The sequence below is a fragment of the Corvus hawaiiensis genome, chromosome 6 (genome assembly GCF_020740725.1).
Source record: "Corvus hawaiiensis isolate bCorHaw1 chromosome 6, bCorHaw1.pri.cur, whole genome shotgun sequence".
NCBI classification, from domain to species: Eukaryota; Metazoa; Chordata; class Aves; order Passeriformes; family Corvidae; genus Corvus; species Corvus hawaiiensis.
This window is the reverse complement of record NC_063218.1, coordinates 47,119,294-47,139,743: the sequence shown is the minus strand read 5'-3', so window position 1 is coordinate 47,139,743 and position 20,450 is coordinate 47,119,294. Positions and strand designations below refer to the sequence as shown.

The 20,450-nt window shown below is 36.9% G+C and overlaps 1 protein-coding gene and 1 long non-coding RNA gene across 24 annotated transcripts in view; one reads left to right on the top strand and one right to left on the bottom strand.

Moving 5' to 3' along the window:
• Positions 1 to 230: 230 nt before the first annotated feature.
• The window catches only part of MUC6 (mucin 6, oligomeric mucus/gel-forming), a 47,717-nt gene continuing 27,497 nt past the window's right edge, over positions 231 to 20,450 (top strand). For all 23 annotated transcript variants that reach the window (XM_048305439.1, XM_048305438.1, XM_048305454.1 and 20 more), the window contains exons 1-18: positions 231 to 319; positions 5,543 to 5,605; positions 7,851 to 7,904; positions 8,917 to 9,157; positions 9,767 to 9,893; positions 11,008 to 11,095; positions 11,491 to 11,600; positions 12,546 to 12,753; positions 13,549 to 13,671; positions 14,331 to 14,451; positions 14,764 to 14,902; positions 15,083 to 15,187; positions 15,522 to 15,594; positions 15,859 to 15,996; positions 16,857 to 17,018; positions 17,571 to 17,665; positions 18,322 to 18,454; positions 19,098 to 19,347. In XM_048305439.1, the coding sequence (XP_048161396.1) occupies positions 268 to 319; positions 5,543 to 5,605; positions 7,851 to 7,904; positions 8,917 to 9,157; positions 9,767 to 9,893; positions 11,008 to 11,095; positions 11,491 to 11,600; positions 12,546 to 12,753; positions 13,549 to 13,671; positions 14,331 to 14,451; positions 14,764 to 14,902; positions 15,083 to 15,187; positions 15,522 to 15,594; positions 15,859 to 15,996; positions 16,857 to 17,018; positions 17,571 to 17,665; positions 18,322 to 18,454; positions 19,098 to 19,347 (2,282 nt within the window). In that variant the 5' untranslated portion in view covers positions 231 to 267. The remainder of the gene's footprint in view (positions 320 to 5,542; positions 5,606 to 7,850; positions 7,905 to 8,916; positions 9,158 to 9,766; positions 9,894 to 11,007; positions 11,096 to 11,490; positions 11,601 to 12,545; positions 12,754 to 13,548; positions 13,672 to 14,330; positions 14,452 to 14,763; positions 14,903 to 15,082; positions 15,188 to 15,521; positions 15,595 to 15,858; positions 15,997 to 16,856; positions 17,019 to 17,570; positions 17,666 to 18,321; positions 18,455 to 19,097; positions 19,348 to 20,450) is intronic.
• LOC125326872 lies at positions 12,851 to 19,995 on the bottom strand. The gene is made up of 3 exons (XR_007204048.1): positions 19,241 to 19,995; positions 18,874 to 18,990; positions 12,851 to 14,917 (listed from the first exon to the last, which is right to left on the bottom strand). It is a non-coding gene; the product is annotated as an uncharacterized LOC125326872 (long non-coding RNA).

Genomic DNA, 20,450 nt, shown 5'->3' with positions numbered 1-20,450 from the left:
TAATGAACTGGAGGAGGTTTGCATTTTCTTTTTTCTTCTTTTTCTAAGTGGCTTTTAGGTGTGTTGAACTTGATAAAGAGGAGATCCTGTTTGGCGGGTACTCTGCTGTTGCAATTTCTGTGAGCTGTGGGAATGAGGGAGGGCATTGCAATTCTATATATAAAGCATCCAAGCTTGAAGAGGGCAGCCTAGAAAGTGGCAGCATTGGCACTGCCCGCTTGGAACGGGGGAGAGCACTGAGAACACTCCCCAGGCAGGGCATGCATCATGCTCCCAACACTGGTACTGCTCATCTTCTGCAGTTTCCTTCAATCTGCTGGTAAGTCCAAGGTGCCTGGGTTCCTCTTGGTACATAGCTTGAAGGAAACCACTGAAACAATATAGAAAAAAGGGGGTGACTCCATTGTAGCATTACATCACATGAGGTTCGGGTTTTGCTCTCCTTTCCCACAGCCTGCAGAATTCAGTTTACATGTTTTCTACATATTATTAAATAAATACGTGGCTGAAATAAAACAATTTGCTCTTAAGTTCGTCAGAAAGTTGATTACTGATTTGTTGGGTCCTTCCCTAAAACTCATTCCTTAGATACAGGGAAAATTTTTAATGGACTTTGGTCGTGTTTCCAAGTTGCCAAGTGCCTTCATCTTTCAGATGTTCAAGATACAGTGTCCTAGCAATGTCATTGTGGATATATATTGTATATCTTCTGTGTAGAGTGATAATCAAAATCGCTTTTCTTTGGTATGTGAACTGCAAAAAGCATTAATTATGAGCTATGTGATGGCATTTCTTTTTTGAAGAATGATGTGATCGAAAGAATCCTGTGCTGGAAAACAGGCTAATGGTTCCTATCCAAAAATTTCACATAACTCTTAACATATTCCTCCATATATTATTCAATTCTTCAGTCTTTTAAAGGACTCTTACTTTTTTGATTCAACCCACCTGAATACCTGATGAATGTGTAATTTCTAAAAAAGACTTGATAGGTAAGTTCATTGACTCTGTAGCTACTCTGCCTTCTTACCCATTACTCCTCCTGTGGTGTTTTCAGTAGATTTTTTGAGAATGAGCCTTTTTTTTGCCATGGTTTGACATCGCTTGAGATGGTTTCTTTTTTATCTCTTCTGTATATTCTCTTTTATTACCAATTATTACAGTTAGAATGTCAAGAACAGGTTTCAAGCTGCTAAAAAGCATAGTTCACTTGCTTTAGTTTAAACAAAGTTAAATTTGTTTCTTCTGTATTGTGTTTGCTACATTTAATGAACCATATAGTTCAAATTGCATGGGGACATTTATTACTCTTAAATCACTGACTTAAACTATAGCACAAAAATAATTAAAATATAAGCAACTCAACCCTTTAGTAGACTCTCAGAGCCAATTTCTAACCTCAGCTGTATGGTTATAAATCAGGTGTAACTCCATTCACTGTATTAGCACCATTGTAACCACTATCAAGTCAAGTACCTGGACATGGGTCCTAACCCCAAGTTTTGCTGCCTGCAACATCTTAATTTACATGACTTCCTATTTTAGATAATAGATGTATTATTATAAATACTAATACTTGCAATCAAATAGAAAATTGTTGTAGACACTTACACAACCACAAGCTTTATATATAAACTTGGCAATCACAAATAGGACCTTTTTCTACAAAGGACCAAGTTGAATTTGAAGATAAAAACCCTGGAAGTGGGATGTAGAAAATCCTTACACAGCAGTTTTCTCCTTTGGGATGTGTCAACAATATCAGGGCCTTGGAATGCCACACAAGGTTGGAGATTGACAGAATGAAATCTGTTTGTTTTCACAAGGAAAGATTTGAAATCAGGCAATTTTTGGATGTTGATCTGTATGTTCTTAAATTGGACGACATGCAGGGTGCTCATTGTTTTGGACTCTAGATCAAAGTGTTGTCTCCTTAGAATGAGTCAGATAAAAGCCAGGACTTCAATTCTCTCCTTCATGGATCTGCATCCAAATTCTGTACCTTGAGTCCGTCTCTAGCTGGAAATGTAAATATTGATTGTAAGGACATATATTTGATTATTTGATGTGAAGTCTGATGGAAAGTGATAACTCAAGAAAATCAGAAAACATGCATTAGCTTGAGTAAAAAAAAAATCTGCAAAAGCTTAAAACCTGATTAAAACTGTTAGTTCTAGCTTTTACTTAATAAGAGATGCTGATTCATTGATTAAACTGAGGCTTCAACCCTATAGCTATTTCAGTAATCAAAACTGCATGGATCCTTTTGAGAGGTTTATGTACAGTCATACTTTTTCTTATGAAGTATGTAACTAGGAAGTCACCTTGATTTATGCTGTTCACATACCTGTGTTTGCAAGAAACAAAGGGAGTTAATAATTTCATACTGAAGAGAAATCATCATGAACATGTGCAACTGATAACTCATCTTACAGCTACAGCTCTACCAGTACCCTCAGTGTTAAATTTAATTTTAGGCTTCTGTCATTTATTTTAAAGTTCTTGTCCTTTCCAGAACATCTGACATTTCAACATTTCTGTTTGTCTCAAATTAGAAGAGAAAAACTGAACTCTTTACAAAACAGAGATCTTATTTCTGCAAGTTGGAAGTACAACAATTTCATTTCAAAGTTTTGTTTTCATTTTTTTATCTGATGTGAAATACTTTGATTGAAGTCATTACAACATAAAATTGTATTTTCCCATAGTGATGTTTCATAGTATAGGAACAAAATTCATTCTTTCTTCATAGTAAGTCACATTCCTTGACTGGGTTGTATTGCTGCCATGAGCTAGAAAGGCTGACCACACAGAAACTGCACTTCAACAGGTATAATTCTCAAGGAAGTTGGCCAGCTGGAGTAGAGTAGGAATTGAAAGTAAAACCTTCATTTATCCAAGAGAAGTGAAACTCTGGTTAAAGTTCTATTGAGATAATTCAAAATAAGTCTTTCATTACATTTCTCAAAGGAAAACAGAATACTTGCAGTAATAGTAAAATGTCAGTAAGGAAGATTTCAGTACTTTAGAAATCTCATTTAACACTAGGACAGCCTTTTAAATGAAAAATTCAGAAATGATTGCAAAATACAACTTCTGCATGGGGCCATAGTGCTTGATGCATCTGTACAATCTGCCATTTTGTGTGCTTGTGAATGGTTGATAACATTGCCGGGAAGATTTAACTAATTTCTTCAGAGTTTAGTGTGAGAAAAAGAATGTAAATGCTGCGAATAATTACTGTACTGTAATAAGTATAATAGTTTGATCTAACAGGATACAGACTGATTGGTAGATAGTCAGCAAAATGGCTCTGTATTTGTTTTACTAGCTATTCCTTGGGCAAAAAGTTAAAGTGGATTTCATATCCTTAGTTATTTTCAATATAACTCTTGTATACCTCCATGTAATCCAGGATGATTATTATGTTCAGATTTAATCTAAATACCAAACCTGAAGTATGTGTTGAGTTTTGTTTGCCGTGCTTAGATGTTTGAGTTTGAAAAGCTGATAAACAAGCTTTGTAAACTGACCTGTCTGTTCTAATCTAAAATATTTGTCCAATAATTATTAGACATTTTGCTTTACATCAAGCTCTCTAGATAGATCTGACTTAAATAATGCTTTAGGCATATATTCAATTCCTGCAAATCAAATATCCTTGGAAGGCAGCTGTTACACACTCCTAAATCCCATTAATGTAGTGTTTGAAGTTTAGGATTAAACTGTAACAAACAGAAAACTGTAAAACCAACAATAATAGATTATTGAACAAATGGAGGTGTCAAAATGCAGGGGTTCAAAAAAGGCAGCAGGAACTCTTGGCATGAAGAATGTTAGCTTGAAAGCCACAAACTGACCGTTCCTTTTTGTGGTGTACTTACTGTGATGCATGGTTCACTAGGAACTTGGAAGGAGCATGCTGGATTTTGGAAATGCCTGTTGAGTTGCAGGCCAGCCGTGGAGGTTTTTTAAAACACTGGCAAAATTTCAAACAATTATTGGCCAGTGCTGACCAATTCTAGACAACAAGGCAGCATGAGTAGGATCTACAATGATTTTGTGATGAGTGTGTCAGACAGTTTGGGAGTGGCTGAGATAAATGCCATCTTAAGCTATTAGAACATTTAGGGTGGGAGCACCTCTGTCACTGAATTTATATCCTTGATTTATTTCCCTTATGCCTAAATATTTATTGTCTGCTATTCTACCAGTATAGTGTTTTAGCTCTTAAAAATGTAGATTAGTTTATCCAGATAACATATTTTTTCAGTAAGTGTTGTTTCAGAGAAAAATTGAGGCATTGATAGGAATGTTGGAGATGTCTGGACCTGAGATCCAAAGCAAAAGCATGTGCTGAAACACTCAGTTCCAAAATTCCCTCTTGTGCTTTAACCTAGCCTTCCATAAAAGGCAGAGCCTCACCTGAGGTACCACCTGGCAAATATTACCTTACCTTCAGCAGCTCAGCATGGAATTGGCTGAGAGTCTGCTACAGCTGGTGAGCTCCCTGGAGGCTTCCCCTCACTGCAGTATCCAAGGGAGCAACAGCACCCTGCAGAGCTGTAGTGTATATATAGATATGTATGTAGATTGGGCCAGGTTTATCTGATGAAAGAAACCTTCTGCCACAACATTTTCTATGTTGCAAAAGATCCTAAACATGTAACAGAGAATTACATGGGTTCTACAAGATACTTGCTCCTGCTATCTAAGAAATACCAGGCATGAGAAAATTTAAAAATGAGCAGCACATTTCTGAAGCACCCCAGGTCTTTATTCCTGCATCTTGCTTTGGTTGTCACCACCCAGCTATTGACTCTGAGAACTCACTCCAGCAGTGCTGGAGCGAACGGCTGGGTGAAAGAGCCTTTGGGTATGTGTGAGGACGTGGAGCAGTTGTGCTCATGCAGTAGGTCTGGGTTTGAGGTGGAAGGGGGACCACACTGCACTCAGCATTTGTTAAGCATTCCTTGGCTTCTCCTAACCAAACCAGGCTTTGTGAAGAGGTGTGCAGAAGGGAGCAGGTTACAGCTTTCATCATTCTGCCTTAGTGTGAGCAGCAAAAGCAACAACTACACCTGAGGATTTCCTGCTCTTCAGCTCCAGATCCCATGGTTCTTGTGAAAAACACACAGGACAATACTGTTCCCATATTTTCACACTTTTGGCTATTCCCTTCACTACTTCTACCCAGACAGGGAAACAAGAATTCAGAAACATGAGGAAAGATTTATCTCACTTTTTTTAAAGGAACATAGGTTTTTAGTATGAAGTACAGGAGTTTTCATATTGCATAGGATTTTTGGCAGATTTTGATAACATTTGACCAGTACAGAAGAATTTTCTCTACCTTAATTATGTAATATGAATTACATGATTTTCCATGATAATTTCCATTCAGATTTGTGTGGCAGGACACAACTCATACGTGCTGACCCTGCTTTGTGAAATGGTTAAAAATAAATAAATAAATATACAAATATTCGACTTCCTTTAGCTCAGAGGATAACTTCATTTTGTTTTCTTTTTCCTTTCACAGCTTTTGAAGGAAATTATTGGTCCCATGTTTTTCTCCAAAACCAGAAAGAATCTCTGCAAAGAAGTAAGTGTCTGACCTGGTATTTAATGTTTGCATTCAAGTGTGAGTGACAACTCTATTCAGCATCAAGTCCATATTGCAGAAGGCACTGTACAAAGCACATAATAAAAATAAATCTTTGCCTCAAGGAGCATATGTTTTGAAGCATTAATTTTAGAAATTCTGAATGAAGACTTCACATGTAAAAAGATTGTATAATGTGTTGTCTCACTGTGGTAAGTTTTAAACTAAATGGAAAGTGCTTTATTGTGCCATGCTGAGGTTTTTATGCCTAAGAATAGAAACTGTGAGCAGTTTAGTAGCCTTCCACATTTAGAAATACGCTACTGGGGTAATTTGTGTGGTATGTTTGATTTTCGTTCCTACATATTACTGCCTAATATTACCTAAAAATCTAGGATATGGATTCTTTTGATATTGCAAAATCCAGGAAAGTAAATAAAGCTCATTCTCTGTATAAATTAGGTCTGTGAAAATGATTTTAAAGATTTCAGGTTAAAACAAACATATATGCAAAGGAACAGAGTATGGAATACTTCTTCCTCACCTTTATAGCCAGCAGCCGGGGGGAGTCAGTGTGAGGACAGATCTGTGCGTCAACATTCAGCTGTGCCAGCTGCTGCCACACTTCGGTAGTTTACCAGCAGTTTTCCCTTAAATCCAAAGAATGGCTTGTGTGCATCCATCCAGATATGTATGCAAAATTAACTGCAGCCACCTACTTACTGTGAATTTGTGCTAGTCCTTCTGAGTCTGAGAAATACAAATAGTAAGGTACTACTATCTTACTTGTGTAAAACAATGTGCAATGCCAAAGCAAAAAAAAAAAAAAAAAAAAAAAAAAGCATAGCTTTAAAGTACTAAAAATATTAGCTATCAGAAGTACTGTTAGAAAGGCAGGTATCATTAAAATGTTAACTCATGATTAAAATTTAATGGCAAATTTTGACTGTAGTTACTGTGACATTTTCTGCTACAAAGAAATTTTGGTTCTGTTCAAAAGGATGGTGGACAAGGACTTGGAAGCCAGAGTACAAGGGAGGGGTAAGCAGAAAAATCCCAATAGCCTCACAAAATTCCCTGAACTGAAAATAGTTGGAGACTGAGAGAATATCTATGGAAGTATATATGCCTGACCTGATGGTGGTCTTCCCTTGGGCAGTCTGTTAATGGTCTCTGCTGGAAATAAAATACAGAGCTACATCAACCCTTGGGCAGAAACAACACAATTTTTCACATGTCCTTTTCTGAAGAAATGCGAGGCACTGACTTCTAAATTTGAAGTTCATTCAATAAACATTTTGGTTTTTGTGTCCATGGCAAGAATGCATAAATGTCATCATGCTAACATGATACATTTTACGGGACATGATGTTCCTCTGCTACGGGATACAGAAGGCTGTAGGCCTTCTGAAAACACAAAATTTTCACAAGATCCTCTCTAGATAAGTATGGATATCAGTCCTAATATTCTGATTTTTTTTTTCTATCCTCTATTCACAGACAATCTTCCTAGTAATTCACAATTTTAATGTTTTACACTAAAGTATCATGCTTTACTTCTGCATACTGTTAAAAAGCAATTCTATGTACTCCAAAGCTTGTTGCATATCAGTGGTTGAATGAAATTCTTTATCCAGTTCGGGGAAGATGTGGAGGTGTAGAACAAAAAGAATTATATAAAATGCAAGTTTATTATAATAAAGAGTATTTCTTTAGGCAGAAGAAACTGAGAGTGGCTTGAATTAGGTGATTTCTCATTCAGTATAAGCATGGAAAAGCTATATGAAGTTCATCCTAAAAGTAAAAATAGCTGAAGACTTGTGATCAGACAAAAAATTCCCAAATATTTAGGAACTCATCTCTGTCTTCTGTCTATTCTTACACCAAGAGAAACAGTAGAGCATGGATAAGGACAAATTAAAAGAAAATCACTAGATATTATTTAATAAAAGCTGAATTGAAAAGACAAACACATAATCTAGATTTAAACTTCCTTGAGTTATTGACATTTCCATTTGTTATTTTTCTTTGATAAGATTTAAATAAAAACAAATACAGTGACTATGCTCCTATACTTATTGAAAGGGGCACCTCTTGCACTCTGACCATTGTGCAGCCCCAGGTAATCTTTCCTTGGCACACTCTGAGGTTTGGTGGTCAGTATCACTCAAGCACAATGTATTAAACTAGTTGGACTTGGGCATGAAGGATCAATGATAACAATTAGCCAATTCCTGTTTTCCAGTCAGACCTTCAGGACAGAACAGAAGTGTGGAAGAGGAGTACTTTTTGCCAACAGGTAACAGTTCATTGAGAAACAGTATTTTCTACATGACCTGGATAAAACCAGTAGCATTCTGTAGTCATTTTATCACTCCTTCAGAGTTAAAAAAAAATGTTTTGGCTTTAAAACAATAAATATAAATTGCATGTAGACTTTGATAAACTTATCTGATACTTTGTGACTCTAAGGTATATTCTAAGATACCTGAGTTTCATATGACACCATAAGCAAAAATAATTAACAAATTAAAAGAAACAATCTACGTCTACAAATACAGAACTGAGGACATGATTTTTGTTACTTCAGGAAAATTATCTGCTTCAGAGGGCCTGTTCAAATGCTGTAAGTAGGTGCAGAACTATCTAACAGCAAGTGCTGGACTTGTATCTCTCTTTTTTTATGATTCATTTCCACATCTGAAAATCTGTCTCTTCAGATGAATATTTCAGATTACTTCTTAAAAATGAAAACTGATTAAAACATTCCGTATATTTATAAAACTGGTTGGAACTTTGTCACACAAACACAGAGCCAAAAGAGTGGGGAATTACATGTTGGGCTTTGAAGACTGTCTTTGGATATCTTGTGATTTGACTGTGCAGTTAATCATGATACAGTAATGCCATAGGGAGCTTGGTAAATGCTGTGCTTGAGATGTTAAAGCTCTGTCCAGAAGCAAGCTGTCACCCTTGCAAACAGATCTAGCAGACTGAAATAAGAAGGTAAATCTTTATGTTACCCATGAAGGAGTTGGAAGGGTTTTTCCCAAGCTAGGAATCTAGCGAATCCTTGTCTGCTTACAGTGAATGAGAATATTGCTCTCACTCCTAATATTGTTTCACTTCATGACTTGAGATAAAATTTTGAGATTACAAAGAAAAAAAAATAGAGGGCTAGAATGTTGTTTACAGAATTAATCTGAGTAGAAACTTAATAGCTTGTCATAGTATTTTTATTTGAAATGCTAATCAGAATGAGCAAATATGTTTTTAAGAGACCTAAATCCATTTTTCTTTCTGTTTTATAGTTTTGAGCAAGGATTCCTGTTCTACATGGGGTGGAGGGCATTTTTCAACCTTTGATAAATACCAGTATGACTTCACTGGGACTTGCAACTACATCTTTGCAACTGTATGTGATGAGACCAGCCCAGACTTCAACATTCAGTTCCGTCGTGGGCTGGACAAAAAAATTGCAAGGATCATTATTGAGCTTGGACCTTCTGTTGTCATTGTTGAGAAAGGCAGCATTTCTGTCAGGAGTGTTGGGTAAGATTCTGCCATGAATGGGGAATGATGTGTTCAGAGAAGGCAGGGAGTTATATAGCAGGTGCACTAAAGACTGCTTTGTGTCAAAAATGAATTAACAAATTACTGCAGTTAACATGCCTAACTGGACTCTACTCCCATTGCTTCCCATCACGCACTCACACTCTACAACATTCCCTTTATGGATTTCTCTAATCTTGTCAGTTTTCTGTCGTAACAATAATTCTTACATTAACAGGCCATAGAATCTCTTCAGCATAATCAACATTAGTTCTACCACAAAATCTTTATTGTTACAAGTTCTTGGAACATATAACTAAGCTCTAATAAAACCAAACCAAGTGAAGATGCCAAGTCCTGTGCAAACATTGTCAGTAGTAGAATCACTATGCACCCCATTTTCTGGTGATTCTTCTATGAAACTGCTGACATGGATTTTCAATCAATAGAAACTTTCATGTGTTTTGAAATGTCACAGCTAAAAAGGAAAAAAATGCTGTTTCATGTTGCTGCAAGTACTCAGACTGTGCATCTATCACACCCAAAATAAATAACTAATACCTGCATAATCTTGCTATGAGGTTGGTTTCTCTTCTCACCTTATTGCAGTGTCATTCAGCTGCCTTACACCAGCAATGGAATCCAAATAGCGCCTTATGGACGCAACATCCGCCTGGTGGCTAAGCTGATGGAGATGGAGCTGGTTGTCATGTGGAACAATGATGACTACCTCATGGTTAGTAAAATGCTCTCATAGAGCAGAGAAGAAAATTCTCACTGATTCACTGGAATGACAAGAACTCTTTGAACTTAATGGGTGCTTTTGCATGTATTTACTATTTTGATATTTATCTTTTCCTGTTTTATCCATTCCTCTTGAAATAAACAACTTTGCATGTTACTTTCACTTGCAGCACTAAAGCCACCAGTGCTGAGATTTGTGGACACTTTCACACATATTAATCTTTCCTCAGGGTATTCCAGCAGCTGCAATGTTTTGCTGAAGAGATGCTGTTTAAAGTTGTGTAGAATTTAATACTGTATGCCATAGTTTAGTCTTTTCTACTGTGCTTCCCTGGGATCTCTTTTGGTTTCAAACATTAAGTGCTTCTACCAGTTTCTTTGTTTCCTTCCTTTTTCTCAATCTTTTCAGGTTTTCCCTCCAAAATCCCCAATACATTTTCTCAGTGTGACCTGTGATATTATTGCCACAAAAGACACTGAATTCTAAATTGATAAGTTTGCTAAAACGAGGAGAGTCATATATAATAAATTTTCTGGGAGATTTATCAGCATTAATAAGACATATAAGAGAAAATGCTACTGTGATGGGTTAATCTGACTATACAAAGAATATAGTTTTATTTCCCCTGATCTAATATTTTCATAATAATTCATTGTTTGTAGCCAGTAATACTACCATTTTAATCTCCAGAGCAACAGAGAACTGAATAACCTTCTTCTGAAACAGATTTTCTTCCTGTAACCCTAAGTTTCTTAAGAGAAGAAACCTGAAATTCATGGTCTGTCAACAAAGATATTAGCAAGCATTCAGCATTAATTTCCTTTTTTTTTTTTTTTTGGGCTCCTTAGAATATTATCTACTTTCAATTCTCTGTAAGTGTCTTCAAATCTTATTCTTCTTTAAATGCTAATTAAAAAAAGTCACTATTTGCCTGTTGGGAAAAGATGTCACTGCTTACAAAACTCTTCCTTCAAAAAAGTCACTGAAATTAATAAGAAGAATCACTTTTGGGTGCTTGAACTGAATTTGGTTGAGAAAGGTAAAGCTGTGCAGGTAATTTTACTTAGGGTGATCCTTTTAAATGTTTTCTTCTATCTTATTTTAGGTTTTGGCTGAAAAAAAATACATGGGGAAAACCTGTGGAATGTGTGGGAACTACGATGGTTATGAATTGAATGAATTTGTGCGTGAAGGTAAGAAACAAGGACATTTCAGACAGAAGGGGAATGAAGTAAAGTGAGTCAAGGTGAAAACTGAATACTGTGATAGCATTGCTGGGTTTCAGAATTGAATAAAGCAGTCCCATGGGGCACCAACATACTTCTATGGTTATGCTACACTCTGTTATCTGCTATGAGCATAATATAGTGGGTTCCTCACACAAGTGATAAGGACTCTTATCTTTTATAAACAGGTGGTAAGGATCACACCCTCCTAATTTTCACAAGAGACAGTTGTCATTGGGAAGATTAACTAGTAGGCCATTTAACAGTCAAAGAGTAAAATCTGAGTTTTGCTACATCACAGCAACAAGTAAACAAACCAATGCAGGTTTTTTCCTGACAAATTTTAACCCTTCAATTTTCAGGTAAATTGCTCGATACATTTAAATTTGCTGCTTTACAAAAAATGGATGATCCATCAGAGATTTGCCTGTCTGAGGAGATACCAATTTCCACTGTTCCTCACAAAAAATATGTAAGAAAGATCTTCTTGGCTTCTCTGCAGCAGGATTCTTAGCAGGGGGGCAGGGGGGGCAAGATAGATAGATAGAAATCAACAACAGAGAGGCAGTGGTTTCATAAAACTGACTTCCATGAAAACAGGTAAAGTCAACATTTGTATAGCATGATATGAGAAAGAAAAGGAGTTCTTTGCATTAAAATACATTTTAATGAAAGTCCCCAGGCGTTTTAAGGCTAGATTTAAATCACTCATAAAAATCAACCAGCATTTAGCTCACAGCTTTCTGGAATTCCATCCAGGTCATCACAGGAAATTGATGGAAACAGTGAAGCATTAAGAACTTTTTTTCTAACAGCTGATACTATAAACTGTACAGACTTGAAGATATTCACAATGCCTAAAACATATTGCCAGATAACAGCACTGATAACAGGGACAACCACTGTCAATTGTTATCACTTACAGTTCTAAATGAAGAGAAAATCAGTGTGCCTGAGAACCTCTGAGACCTTATACTGCAGTAGGCAGCATGATAGGCAACACAAACATGCAGGCAAGAGAAATGCACCAAGTGTGTGCTCAAAGAGGAATGAATTTTGTGATCTTCACATCTGGGATGTTTGTCCTGGAACTGAATTTCCATGAGACAACACATTTCCTGTGTATAATGTTCTCAGCCATTTTTAGGGGGGTCGATGGCATAGAAAGTGACTTAATTTTCAACATAATGAGAAGCAGAATTATTTCAATATATCAAGTTCCTCCTATTGTACAGTGGATTTATATTCCTTTCTACCAGTGAATTTCTCACACATTTTAAGTCAAATACAATTATTAAACTGTAGGGGGAAAAACAAACAAACCAACAAAAAAATCATAACTAGCAATGTTATTCCATTGTGGTTTTCATATGAAGGAAACACCACTAGGAACAATTTTCTTTCTCTTTTTATTTAGGCCATAATCTGCTCTCAGCTACTTAATTTGGTGTCACCAACCTGCAGTGTACCAAAAGATGGGTTCGTGATTCGTTGCCAGCTCGATATGCAGGACTGCAGTGAGCCAGGACAAAACAACTGCACTTGCTCTACACTGTCCGAGTATTCTAGGCAATGTGCTATGTCCCACCAAATGGTGTTCAACTGGAGAACTGAAAACTTCTGCTGTAAGTTCAAATGGTTTATTCATGAGAGACTGTGCTTAACTTTTCTATGTCTTAAATAGAGGGATAATGATAAATAACTGGGATATAAAACAACTGATAAAAAGAAGTTCCTACTGTCTTTAATCAAACAATTTTCTACAGAGAACAGTGGTCTTTGGTAAAGTTGTAAGAAGGAGAGCAGGGAAACCTCAAAGGAGAAGAAAGCTCAAAACATAGGTCCTATGTCTAGATCAATGACAATAAAACAGAAACATCCACCAAGTGAAAACTTTTAATTTTTCACACTTCTAGCAGGAGGCTGTTTGCTCATAGCACAGTTTTCTTATTATTGTATCTAGCAAATTATCAAGTGAAGAGAGAGCACTTTTAAAGAGCCCCTGAGGTCTTTGAACCTTTTTGCTAATAATTGCCATCGCTCCTTTTATTCACAGATGATTTTCAGTAGTCCTTTTTCAGATGCTCGGCCTTTTTATTTACAATGACTGATTAGAAGTAAAACCTTGAAGTACTACAGAAAATATGATTTGTGGTACTTCATTAGGCTGCAGTATGGCCTGTTTGCCATTCTTCAAGCTTCTGAAAAATGTTTCCACTAAGTACAGCATGAAAAATGAAAAAAAGCCAGAGTGAATATGATGGTAACTGTGAATACTCAGATGATGAAATGAGTATTGAGGCAGGGTAAAAGAATGTTAGTGTCAGAAATCAGAAGGTCTTTTCCTTGCTAGGTAGCAGATGAAACATTCTTCTCTGTTTACACTTTAAAAATCTTAACACTCCCACTGTTTGTTGCAGCTGTGGGAAAATGTTCTGCGAACCTAATCTATGAGGAATGTGGTTCTCCATGTATTAAAACCTGTTCCAACCCAGAGTACAGCTGTTCCAGTCACTGTACCTATGGCTGCTTTTGTCCAGAAGGTATCATTTCATCATATTCTTAATGGATCACACGAATGTTTTTTGCACATATCCAGTCAAGTGGAATAGACTGCTTAATAATGAACTAGCTGTGCATTTCAAGGCATTGTACTGCTTTCTCAGGTAACATAATGTAACTGGAGTCTTGAGTAATCACGGTCCTCCAAAGATGGTTGGTCACTCTTTGCAAGAACAGAGCTATGAAAACATTTTCCTCACAAGACCATGATTTGTGATGGGATAATGATATGCCATCTGCTTAAAGTTCTTCATTAAAATATACATTGATCAGGCACCAGGAAGAGGTAGCATGCCTCCCTCAGAGGATTTCTGCAATATTATGGGCATTTTGTAAATTGCCTTTAAAATAGTTCAAGATGAACTTGCTACAGAAATTGTGATTATTACAATCATTTGCATGTCAAAATAGGACAATTGGCTGCACTTTCATATGACAAAGTAGCCAAAAGCCTTTGTCACTTGTGAAGACTCAGTTTTATTTAATTAGGAGAAAATTTCCTGCATGTTACATCTCCAAGTATGGGCACTGGCTATGCAAGAATAGCATTCTCAAGCTAATTTCAGAAAGCATTCAAGCCATAATAACTGTAGTGCTAAGTGAGGATGAGGAAAAATATTTTGTTTATCTTCTTTGGCAGGAACTGTTCTTGATGACATCTCAAAGAATCGGACATGTGTTCACATTAGCCAGTGTCCATGTACACTGAATGGGAAAACATATGCTCCTGGTGAGACAATGAAAGCAGCTTGTAGGACTTGGTGAGTACCAACAGGTACTTCCATGAGAGAATGAAGAGTACCTTCACCAAAAAATTGGAAAATTCTGCCTAACCTTTTGAAGGGCAGCACCTTTCACGATTCAGGAAAGTTTACTGACAATCCATACAAGAGTTCTGCAACTTGGAATTAAGATGAGCGACTTCAACTGATATACATAGACAAAGAAAATCAAAGCATAGAAAGCATAAGAGAGAAGTGAAAAAAATGACATATTCCATTACTAGGAAGTAGCTGAGTTTTTAGAGCGTGAAGAAAAGAATAACCTTACACAGAATTTTTTGGTTTCTGCAGTAAATGTGTGATGGGTCAGTGGAACTGCAAAGACTTGCCCTGCCCTGGAAGGTGTTCACTGGAAGGAGGCTCCTTTGTTACCACGTTTGATTCAAGGCCATATAGATTCCATGGGGTTTGCACTTATGTTCTTATGAAGGTAATTTCCTGCAGTCTAGAAACAGAAAATAACAAATACATATATTTTAGTCTGTCTTTGGTTTCCTATTGGAATACAAGCTGAGTATTCAAATATTCATAAGATACACATTTATTCTACAAATCATTGTTATACTGACATAGGCCTCTCTTTTTACTTCTCTTTCCTGTTTCCCTCCAGAGTTCCAGCCTGCCACACAATGGAACCCTAATGGCTGTTTATGAAAAGACTGGTTATTCTCATTCTGAGACATCACTTAGTGCTATAATTTATCAATCTACAAAAGTAGGTATTCCCTCCACAGGTTCCATCCAGCATTTCATCACTATATTCACAAAATAAGTGTTCAAAGTAATTTCTAGTAGCCTGCACTTGAAAATTATGGGTGATAAATACTGAAGATATGTTTCTGCTCATGCATACACAGTAAAGACCTCAGTTGTTACATCAAATCAGGAAGGTATTTTCAAAGTGAAAACTAAAAGCAGCGTGTTATAACGTGAGAAAATGCTTGAATTAATTTTTTTCTTTTACATAGATCATTAACAATATAGTTGCTCAACATATAAATACCATCTGTAAATATAATTACTCCTGGTTCCATGTCCTCTTCTTACAGGACAAAATTGTGATTTCTCAGAATGATCTCCTTACTGATGATGATGAACTTAAGCGGCTGCCTTACAGATCAGGTAAAAAAAGGGAATATAGGTTATATCCAAATTAAATTAAATGTCTGTTTTACACAACCCAGCATCTTTTGCAATTTCTCAATTGCTAATACCAGGAGTTTTAGAGGAAGGTTACAGTCTTTCCTGCTGCATCTGTTCCTCTGTGGAGAGTTGTGTGTGGGAGAAGAGTTGTAGACAGAGTGCTAGAACACTTATATATGTGTTAAAATTGTTACCTTGCAGTATCACCAACATCTCTATTTTTAAACATGCTTGTTCCTTCAGGAGACATCACTGTTTTCAGACAGTCCTCCATGTATGTTCAAATGCATACAAACTTTGGGCTGGAACTTGCAGTTCAAACATCACCTGTGTTCCAGGCCTATGTGAAAGTTGGATCACAATTCAAAGGCAGAACACTAGGTAAGTAATCTAGTCCCCATGCAAAGGAGAAAATGTAGGGAGTATAATTTTGAAAGTTTGTATTTGAAATTAGTATTCATCTTTTAGGAAATAAATTTTTTTCTCAAAAAAACCCAACAGATCATGCATGGAAAACTGATGTGCTAAGAATTGGTTTTCTGCTAATAACTTTAAAACAAATTGAAGAAATAAGATGGGTCACATTTTTCATGCATAATACAATTCTGTTCTGTTCATGTGTGCCTTTTTCAGTATGTTCTTTACTACACAATGAAGGAGCAACAAATAAGTCTGTGTGGTCTCTGCATCTTGGAGCACACGGTTCTTTGAATGTAGTGCACGACCACTGTAAACACAATGAGCCTAAGAATCTAAGAGCTTCTCAGCTGGTAATCACCAGATGGAGATGTTTATGTTTATTGAACAGCAACATTAGCCACACAGGCATATTTTCCATTCTGGTTATGGGGAATTACAGAGAGGCTTTAGCTTTTACGAAAGCTTAAATGCATATTCTTTGATATTATGCATTTAATATAGATAAGAAAACGTGCAACTGCAAAAGTGTTTCATGGTCTTTCTCTTTTAAATTGTTTAAAACTACTTTTTTCTAAAAACAAGACAACAACCTCTTTATGAATTTGTCATTGAATAGAAGCTGACACTCTTTACTTGAGGAGGCAGAGACTCAGTGACTGAATGTGTACATAATCAAGATTCTCTGGCTGCTTGACCTGAGTATTCATTGACACTCCGTGTAGAGCTTTTAATCAATTTTCTCACTGTTATAGAGTGAAACATAGGCATTGTGCACACATTTTTAAATTTTCAGCCATCCCTTGCATTTCCTATGTTATCAGGTTTGTGTGGCAATTACAATGGAGACACTACAGATGACTTCATGACCAGCATGGATATCACTGAAGGGACAGCCTCCCTGTTTGTAGATTCCTGGAGGGCAGGAAATTGCCATCCTGCCTTAGAGAGAGAGACAGACCCTTGTGCTTTGAGCCAACTAAACAGTAAGTAGATGATGCTGTGGTAAATGAATTCTCCAGCTGGCTTTGTCTGACGCTTTCATAAGCCCCTACCAGGGATATAAGAGAGCTGGACAGAAGCAGAGACTGAGAGGATTGAGCATCGCAAATTGTCACCAAAAAGACTTTTCTGTTTTCTAGAATACATATCAAGTGAAAGCTCATCAGGTCTCATTCTAGAGATCTGGGATTGAGATGATGAATGAGAGGGGTTTGGTGATTTGTCTAGTGAAACTGCAATGTCCGCGGTTGTCTTAGGCTTGCTCAGCAGTACCGTGACTGAAATCCAGGCTTTGCCTTCCCAAGTCTCTATTGCTATTGGCCTTAAAAAAAAAAATAGTGAAAAAGAAAAAAAAAAGCTCTACTGAACTGCTGGTACAAGAACAGAGTCTAAAAACTAACAAGCTAGGAAGTTGTCCTATTCTTCAATGCATCATTGCCAAAAGTTCACCTAAAATATCAAATATTTTAAAAATTTCTCTTTGAAAGTTTCCCCCAAACTTGCCCTTTTTAATGTTTATTATTTACTTTCATTAGAAATATCTGCTGAGACTCACTGCTCCATTCTTACCAAGAAGGGTACAGTGTTCGAGAAATGCCATGCTGTGGTGAACCCTATTCCTTTCTACAAGGTAGGAAGTTATGATGGATGTTGTACAGAGGGAGTCCAAATATAAACCAGATGGGACTCATATACGGTGTCCCACGCATTGAATCAGCAATGCTGAGAAGCTTAGGAACAGGTGTGGTTTTGAAAAATCATGTCTCCACCACACTGAAAGTGTCTTTGGTCACAGGCACCAGTCCCATCCCTGTGAATCAGAAAATATTTTTGCTCATGCTGCAGTTGTCCATGACAACAACTTTAACTGTGCAAAGTATTGATTTTACCATGTGCATAATTGAGCTCAATATATTTGCCAATCTACACAGAACATTTTGAAAAATAAAAATGAGAAGCAGCGAATAAACAAAGGCATTTTTTAGGTACTAAGTATATTTTATTTACATCAGCAGTGCAGTTACTCAGATATTTTCCATCAGTTTTAGTTATGCAATAATATGTATCTTGTATGACTTAGTTCTGCAATTCAGCATAGAATAATATTGGTTGGAAAACATCTTTGAGATCATTGAGTCCAACCATAAATATAACAATGCCACATCCACTGCTAAATCACATCCCTAAAAGTCACGTCCACACGTTTTTTTTAAATACCCCTAGGGTTTAGCACTTTTAAATGTCTGTTCCCCAGTAACAAAGTACTCGCCATGTGTTGGGTTTCAGAGATGTGTCTACCAGGCCTGTAATTATGAAGAGACCTTTCCCTATATTTGTTCTGCTCTGGGATCGTATGCACGAGTGTGCAGTTCCATGGGCTTAGTCCTTGAGAACTGGAGAAGCAGTATGGACAATTGCAGTAAGTACCTGAACCAACTCTAACTGGTCTGCCATCAGATGAGGAATGAGGAAATAGTGATCAGAAAGAAGAGCAGAAAGTGGGTAACAAATATCCAACTTTTGTCTACCCTTCTGGTGTCTGTCAGAACAGGATTGTTATTTCAAGACTATATGAAAAACATTATTCATATGCTTTAAGGTGAGCATGTGGATGCTTCCAGGACTTGATAATTAATGTACAGAATAGACAGAAAAATAGCTATCCTGTAAAAAGAGAAAGAACTAGGGAAAACTGACTGCAGATTTTATCTTACTATTTTGCAACTCAGACATAAGCACAGGTTTCACAGTTACTTAAAAATACACTGATATTTCTGCTAAGCTTCCCTTTGCATTATTAAATTCCAAGATACACAAAGAAGCAGTAAGATATTTTACCTGCATGAAACCTCCAAACACCTGCATAGTTTGGTGTTAAGCCTTGGTCTGCAATATGTTTTGCTAGAGCTCCACATCCACAGGAAGAGAAGCAATGGGAAGCTTTAAGCATTGAAGCTGTTGACACAAAAGAAGCAGTACATTATGAGCACAAGAACATTATCTTTCACAAGGAAGAGGATCAGTAAATGAAGTTTAAAATACACTCTTGTCTTGTTTTATAGCTATTACTTGTACTGGCAATCAAACATTTAGCTACAACACTCAGGCATGTGACAGGACATGCTTGTCACTCTCCAATCGAGCCCTGGAATGCCATCCAACTGATATTCCTGTTGAAGGCTGCCAGTGTCCTAAAGGAACGTACCTGAACCACAAGAGTGAGTGTGTTCGTAAATCTCATTGTCCTTGCTACTTAGAAGACAGGAAGTACATTCTGCCTGACCAGTCAACAATAACTGGTGGGATCACCTGGTAAGTGTGTCAAGTTTAAAGGTGAACAAATTGAAAACAGAGGTGAGGGGTCTTCCTGTGTCTGTCGAGGGTTAACTGCAGTAAGCAGGCAAGCACCACACAGCCACTTACTCACTCCAGCTGGATCTGGAAGAGAATCAGAAGGACAACAGCAAGAAGCTTTATGGGTAGAGATACAGACAGTTTACTAAATTTCTTTACTCATAATAAACAAAAAGCTTATTTAATAAGCAAAGCAGCATGCACAATCAAAGCTAAGTAAGGAACTGATTCAGAACTTCCCATCAGTAGGCAGCCATTCAGACATTTCCAGGAAAGCATGAATTTGCCATGCATAATGGTTTGTTGGGAAGACAAGTGCTGTAACTCTGAACACCCCTCCTTTCTTCTTCTTTACCTGAGCTTTTACTGCTGAGCTTGATGTGGTATAGTATGGAATCTCTCTTTGGTCAGTGGGGTCAGCTGTCCTGGCTGTGTCCCATCCCAGCTTTCACACTCTCAGCCTCCTCCCTGCCAGGACAACATGAGGAGCAAGAATGCTGGGACACTGTTCAACACCAGCTAAAACAACATTGTGTTATCAACACTGTCCTGGTCACAAATCCAAAACATAACACCACTGAGCTGCTACAAAGAAAATTAACTCCATTCCAGCCCAAACCAGTATAGTCTCCTTTATTTTTAATAACATAAGTTTATTTTTCAAGACTTTTTTTTTTTACCCTTTTCTAGACTACAAATACTCTTAACTGAACGGAAAGCATTTGACTTACCTTAAGCTTGAAAATGTTACAGAGAAAAATAGAAAATAATAGTTAAGATCTGATTATTCCTACTGGGAGACTTTGTCAACAGCACTTAGCTATATACAAACTTCTGGAATGACTTGGTAGGCCATCCTCACAGTGACAATTGCCTACTAGTGGTAATAGTGATAATAGCCTATTATTCACTTTCCAATCTGATGTTACTGTATAATACAAAAAGTGAAGAGATAAATTAACTCATATTCCACTTCAGAGGATGGGAAGGAGGTAGTAACATGAGCGAAACATTTCTAATCAAACAATTTTGCAAAACATCAAAATTTCTTTCTCAGAAGA